Below are 7,601 nucleotides of genomic sequence, written 5' to 3'. Positions count from 1 at the left end.
AGGATATAGCAAGTATAGATAATGGATGGATGGATGGATGGATGGATGGATGTTGGAGTGATGATTCATACATTATCAAATATATGTTATCATACAAAAACACAATAATTAATATTATTACATAAACAATATTATGTTAACAGACTAGAGTAGATACTGGTGGTGTATTGGCTGCTGCCTCTCGATCCAGAGCTCCACTGGTAACGTGTTCATTCAATCGAAAACGGCACTTCACATCTGAGGAGTAGGTTGAAGGCCCACCATGTCGCAAAAACAGACTTTATTTGTTTATTCTATTTAATGATGTCTGTTTTTATACATTTTAATTTATTCTTATGTGGAGAACATATTGATGAGCTACTGTTTATCTAAGTTGAGTGATTTTAATTATAGTTCTAGTTTTTGTAGTACTTTGTTGTTGCACTTAATTGTTGTTGTTCCACTTCAAATTGGTGTTGCACATTTGCTGTTGCAGTTTATTTAAAACCAAAAATAAAATAGATAAGGTGTTTACAGTAAATGGTTTATAAATGATCTATCTGATTACCGGTATTTTGTTTCTTTCAGTAGGCCTACACTCTAGATCACACTCGGTTTCACACTTAGTACTATATCACTTTAAATATTCAGTGTAAATCAACCCCAGGCCACTCTTGTAGCTGAATTTGCTCCATTTCAGATTAAAAACCATAGATGGTAAAAACCTGCCAGGCTGACAGTAGGATGATGGAAACAACTCTGCTGCAACTCTGCAGCTCTTTCACCTTTGACCTGTTGCTTCTCTGTGTGGCCAGTAGGGCCAGTTGCTGACTTTGCCAAATATTCATTGAAAGATTTTCTGCAAGTTTGTTAATCTGTCGTCTGCTTCCATGGTCTTAATCACTGTGGATTACAATCTAACTACAACAAAAAGTTCTTACATCTAGTTTTACAGGTGTATTTGTAATGACAGGGAAGAACATGAAATAAGTTTATAGTGGGTGTGTGAATGATCAATAATCAGTATTATTGGCCCCTTTGTTTAAAAAATTAAATTTATTATCCATCTATGATATTAACATACTCCAATCATGTGCTTTCATTTACAAATGCACTTATCTTGCAAATATGCTTCCAAGTACTTTCAAAGATTTTTTTAAGACCAATTCACAAATTCATAACTATAATACCAGACAATTTGAGGATCTCCATTCTTCATTCAGTCGTACCAATAGCAGTCAGTTCTCCATCAAAGACAGAGGTGCCTCACTCTGGAACTCTCATATACTTATCGCAAAATCTTCACTGTCTATTAATAGTTTTAAACAGAGATTGAAGACCAGCCTTATTGATCAAGCGTCTAGAAGTGCTTCCACTTAATGTGGACTCACTTCTGCACGTGCACACCGAGAAATTGTCTGTTTATATCCATCTTTTTTGAACGCTGTTTTTTTTTTGTTTTTTTCTTTTTTTGTTCTTGCTATTATTTCAATACAATGTATTTTTCTTGGTGAGAACTTTGAATAAGCCCATTTAGGGCTTCCTTTCTCACCTGCACATATTTTCATGCTTTTTATGTTCATTTAAACTTTTGTACCGTTTTTTTTTATGTTGTGCAAATAAACAAATCAAATCAAAATAATTAGAGGGTCCCAAAATCTAATTTTGCTTAGGGCCCCATGGAGGCTTGAGCCGGGCCTGTCCAGCACCAACCACTGCCTACAGGACGAGCCTACGACTCGTGGATCCTGGAATCCTTGGAGATGTACGACATCAATGGGACTCTTTTCTTCATCACGAACTGGATGGGAGCCGTGAAAGGTTACTCTGGAGCTCCGGCCACTGGCAGAGAACCCCAGCTTGGAGCAGGGAGCTGCTTTTATGAAATAAAAATAAAAATAAAAATACAAATAAACCAACCAACCAATTCTACTGGACAGATTTCTAAACGGAAAGGTGCTGAAATATATGTGTTGACATCAGAATCAGAATCAGGTTTTATTGGCAGTTTAGAAAAACATGTTTTTGACTTCGGATACACCGGCGGCGACACGATGGTATTATGCGCCTATTTTTCCAAGGGTAACACTGGGATAGGGGGGGGGGGGGGGGGAACACATCTTCACACTGAGTATAATACGCAGTGTCAAGGTGCAAAAAACACCTCGGCACACAAAGCAACAAACATCATCACAAGACTTGCATGTGGGTGTGTGGGGTTGGGGGGGGGGGTCCCGGCACAGTGCATCCAAGTGATCGCCGCGGCTTCATGGCACTCGAAACCCGGAGACTGCGATGGGGGAGGGCTGATAAGAGGGGGCGCCGGGAAGGCGTTGAGATGAGGGAGGTGTGGTTATCAGCAAGTGTGTGTGTGAGCGGTAAGTCCGTGAACTTCGCTCAGAGCTGCTCCACAACCATTGTCCTTGATGTTATCAGACGGCTCGGTACAGTTCTGAAACAGGTCCACAGATGTTCCTGGGAGAGGGGAGGGCTAGTGGGGGCAGAGTCCCTTGTTTACATTCCACCAGGGAGATTGTGACTGGAGCAACCGGCCAAGCTGCCCTGTCAAGGTCAGATTATAGAATCAACAATTGTATTGAAAAGAAAACAGGCAGACTCCAGTCATTTTCTGTCTGCCTTAAGTCTCTGGTTCCTCAATGGCGACTCCAAACAGACAAATTGTGATCAATTCCACACAACATACAATTGTTCCAATTTCTTTGAGGCACCTTGACGCCGTAACATTGGATTTAATACTTGAACGTATTTTTACATGAAAGAAAATAACCTCAAATTGCTGTTATCAGTTGAATGTCTCATTTAAATAGTTGGCAGGTGAAAACAAATGGAAACGTGGTAACATGCAAACATCCCTCATGTGTTTTCTTTCTGGGGTTTGTGAGACGCAGCAAAGGAACAACCCAGAGAACAGACGGGTTCTGGGATTCTCTCCCCTCAGTCCTGACGATACTGAAAACATGACTTTTATTTAGTCATGACCCGTTTTACGCAGGCAACTGACTCTCAACTCAGCTTGGTGCCTGTCGTTGGTAATTCATTTCCCTTCAGGTATTGATAAAGTTTGTTTTTAATTGAATTTGATAGAATTGTCTCCCATAGCTAAGAAACAGACTTGCAAATGAGCCGATGCATGTACAAGGGCGATGTTTGTGTCTATTAACTGTTATTTGAGCGACACAACAAAGACACACCCTATAATCTTAATGTCAGCTTGGAGGAAACATTTGTCAGATATTTCTCTGGAGAACTGGATTGTATCGGGAAATCTTTGGATATGACAAAATCTCCCGTCGCTGCAAAGACAGGAATACTTAGTTTGATATTGCCGCAGTGATCATTTTGAAACCTGTATTATTTTTATTTTATTTTATTCTACTCCTGATGCCTTTTATAGGATTGGGACGGCAGGTGTCCACCACCACTGTGTTTTGCTTGGAATTAATTAATGGATTGGAAAAAAAAGCAGCGGATATTTTGGGTGTGCCAGTGTCTCTCTGTGTATTTGCTACACATTGAGGATTAAGTTATCAACTTATCACCATTTAAAATGATTACGCTGCCAGCGGTGGACATGGCCTAGATTTGAAAGACAGCCTTGTTTGCTCCGGCAAAATGCTCCACATACTTTGTAAATACTGCTGATGCCTTCTTATCTGCAGACAAGTGTTACAGCGTTCTATCTGGTTAAAAAGTCCTAAGATGTGATTGTTAAAGAGGTGCGTAGAGTTTTTTCCTGTAGCTGCAGCGTTAAGGAGCTGCGACGCCTTTAGTTCACCTCAACATTTGAGTCATTTGCATATAGATGGTCTTAAATTAAAGGCAGTTGGACTTGACAGTGACCCGTACAGTTACCCCAAGAACCAGTGGTCCATGGACATTAATATTTGGTACAGTTACCCCAAGAACCAGTGGTCCATGGACATTAATATTTGGTACAGTTACCAAGAACCAGTGGTCCATGGACATTAATATTTGGTACAGTTACCAAGAACCAGTGGTCCATGGACATTAATATTTGGTACAGTTACCCCAAGAACCAGTGGTCCATGGACATTAATATTTGGTACAGTTACCAAGAACCAGTGGTCCATGGACATTAATATTTGGTACAGTTACCAAGAACCAGTGGTCCATGGACATTAATATTTGGTACAGTTACGAAGAACCAGTGGTCCATGGACATTAATATTTGGTACAGTTACGAAGAACCAGTGGTCCATGGACATTAATATTTGGTACAGTTACCAAGAACCAGTGGTCCATGGACATTAATATTTGGTACAGTTACCAAGAACCAGTGGTTCATGGACATTAATATTTGGTACAGTTACCCCAAGAACCAGTGGTCCATGGACATTAATATTTGGTACAGTTACCAAGAACCAGTGGTCTATGGACATTAATATTTGGCCACGACTCCAGTTTCCTGATATTTATATGTACTTAATTACGGGGAAATACACAAAGCAAAGCTTGAAAGCATTCAGAAGTCTTGACGCTTGGTCCGACTTCAAGGCAATATTTGTTGTAGAAATTAAAGTGATGAGGACCCCGAATTTATGATTTGACCGTTTAACGTTAGCTACCCAAAAATCCAACATTACCTGATACAAAATGGGAACCACAAATCCACGTTTCGGTGCCTGGAATCCAGTTGTTTCTGTGAATTGCAGCGATCCATTTGTCTCTCTTAAGCTTATTTTTCGTCAGGCTGTAAAACGATAACTCAGATTACTTGCTAAATCTATGAGTACAGTCGATCGTACAACAGCTCTTTCACATTTTAGATGTTTTCGAGTTGATCAAACTGAAGGTTTACGCTGACACTCAGTCTTTCTGTCACTCTGTCTTTCTGACACTCAGTCTTTCTGACACTCAGTCTTTCTGACACTCAGTGGGTGTAACCCACTGTGACGTCATGCACATTCCCTCTACAGGGTGAAGGATGGCCAAGACTTATCCGCACCTGGAGAGTGGGACACTGATTGGTAAGTATTGGTGTTTGAACAACTTCCAAGTGTTTACAAGACTGTTCTCTTTTTCTTTTTTTTTCTTCTTGTTTTTCTCAGCCATGATTACATTAACCACGGTGATTGAGTAAATGAGACTACGCTAAGTGTTTCAACAGTGTTTTGCACGCAATGCTGTTGTATATATATGCTAAATAAACATGGCGTAGCCTAGCAACTTTATTTTTGGAGCACAGCTTACTAAATCAAAGTTAAGATTGTATGTGGTTGTGAGAATGCAATAAATGTTTTCCAGCTTTAGCTGGACTGCTTTTACAGACGTCCCCAACAGAGATGTCAGTGTGTAATCTGTGTTGTTGTGGGTCCTCCCTTGTACACCTTTCATGCTCCAGATCAGACTCTGCCCTTAACGCTTGTGGCTGGACATCTGGACTTATCATTGTTGAAAACAGGGGGCACGGTGGCGCAGCTGGTAGTGCAGCGGTCTCACAGCAAGAAGGTCCTGGGTTCGATTCCCGCCGGGGGACGCTGTGGGTGCTGAAGTGCGTGTTAGTTCCCCCCTGACTTCAGTGCCCACACCATGGGTGGGGTTGGCGAAAGGATCTTTCTGTGTGGAGTTTGTATGTTCTCCCCGTGTTCCCCTGGGTAGCTAGTGTGAGCTACCCTCACAAAAACATGCACACAGTCCTGGGCTATACATGCCCCCTCTGGCCAACCGGCGCCTCCCGGGGTTGGTAGAGGATGGCAATGCCCAGGACTGTCACTTAGGTAGGAGCACGGGGTGGTAAAAATGGGAAAAAAACCGGGATAAAAATATTAAAAAAAAAAAAAAATCATTGTTGAAAACACAAGCTATTTGATAGCAACAAAACTAAAACAACAAGGAACTTGTTCACGACGGATGCTCCAATCCTGGACTTGTTACCGTGGGTGGATGTGAGTTCCCATCCAACTTTTCAACAGAGATTTGCATGTGATTTAATCACATCAGTTGTTGCCAGGATACGACAACAACATTATGCCTTCATGGAGATCTCTGTACATTTCAAACATCAACAGTTGATTGAGCAGTAGATTTTATTTTTCAAGTGATGTATTCCTATTTTAGTCACTTCAGTTAAAAAAAATACTTTATTAATCCCGAAGGCAACTTTATTAATAATGAATTAATTAATTAGTTTCCGTCAAGTGTAGCATGAATACTGCAACTGTGTAATTTCCCTTTGGGGTATAAATTAATGAACTTTGATGCATTCTTGGTACAGTTGCTTTTGTTTACACTCATATGTAAAATGTATGTAATGACACTGTTGGTTCATTCATGATTTTCACAAAACCCTGTATAAAGGTCACCACTGTACTATGGGTTCTTTTGTATGGATATTATGGTTTTAGTAGAATAATTATCATTTTTTTCTGGTACACTTTGAACATTTTGTGAACTTTTTAAAAATGTGTATATATATTCCTGTTTTACATTTTTTGTCTTTTTTTAATATGAATTATGCACAATGTTGCCACTGTTGCACCCATTCTATTCTATTCTATTCTGTTCCATTCTATTCTACTTTTTAAAAATGTGTATATATATTCCTGTTTTACATTTTTTTGTCCTTTTTTAATATGAATTATGCACAATGTTGCCACTGTTGCACCCATTCTATTCTATTCTATTCTATTCTATTCTATTCTATTCTATTCTATTCTATTCTGTTCCATTCTATTCTATTTTATTCTATTCCATTCTATTCTACTCTATTCTGTTCCATTCTATTCTATTATGTTCCATTCTACTCTATTCTGTTCCATTCTATTCTATTCAGTTCTATTCTATTATATTCCATTCTATAATCCATTCTATTCCATTTCATTCTATTCTATTCTGTTCTATTCCATTTCATTCTATTCCATTCAGTTCTATTCTATTCTATTCCATTATATTCTATTATATATTCCATTCTATTCCATTTCATTCTATTAAATTCTGTTCCATTCTATTCTATTCTGTTCTATTATATTCCATTCTATTCTATTCTGTTCTATTCCATTCTATTCTATTCTATTCTATATTCCAATGTATTCCATCCTCCGTTCCGTTCTATTCTATCCTATCCTATTCCATTCCATTCCATTCCATTCCATTCTGTTCTATTCCATTCCATTCCATTCCATTCTATTCTATTCTATTCCATTCCATTCCATTCAATTCTATTCTATTCCATTCTATTCTATTCCATGGTATTCCATTCTCCGTTCTATTCTATTCTATTCGTTCCCGTGATTCCGCCTGGGCGACCCTGGCCCCGCCCCCACGCTGTCGTCACGCCCAGTGGGCGGGGCCAGGGCTGTGTGACGGCGGAAGGCTGATTTATGGTTCCGCGTTACACCGACGTAGAGCCGTACGGCGTAGGGTACGGCGTGGATTTAACGCGGAAGCATAAATCCGTCTGGAGCGTGTGCAGCGGCGGCGCAGCTACAACAGAGCGGCGACAGCAGCGGCTCCGGGGCTTTGTTTAGTGGACGTGAAGGAGCTCCAGCACCTCCTCCAGAAATGTGGTCGGATATAAGGACGTTGCTACTTTTTCATTTCTTCGTCCTCAGGCTCCTTATTTTGGAAGGTCAGAAGTGTTT

At 40.0% G+C, this 7,601-nt stretch overlaps 1 protein-coding gene across 2 annotated transcripts in view; it reads left to right on the top strand.

The window, feature by feature from the left end:
- Positions 1 to 7,456: 7,456 nt before the first annotated feature.
- The window catches only part of LOC133453072 (low-density lipoprotein receptor-related protein 8-like), a 196,729-nt gene continuing 196,584 nt past the window's right edge, over positions 7,457 to 7,601 (top strand). For both annotated transcript variants that reach the window (XM_061732927.1, XM_061732926.1), the window contains exon 1: positions 7,457 to 7,588. In XM_061732927.1, the coding sequence (XP_061588911.1) occupies positions 7,522 to 7,588 (67 nt within the window). In that variant the 5' untranslated portion in view covers positions 7,457 to 7,521. The remainder of the gene's footprint in view (positions 7,589 to 7,601) is intronic.

This window comes from Cololabis saira, chromosome 10 (genome assembly GCF_033807715.1).
Source record: "Cololabis saira isolate AMF1-May2022 chromosome 10, fColSai1.1, whole genome shotgun sequence".
NCBI lineage: Eukaryota > Metazoa > Chordata > Actinopteri > Beloniformes > Belonidae > Cololabis > Cololabis saira.
Note: the sequence above shows the minus strand (reverse complement) of the source record. Positions and strands in the feature narration are given on the sequence as shown.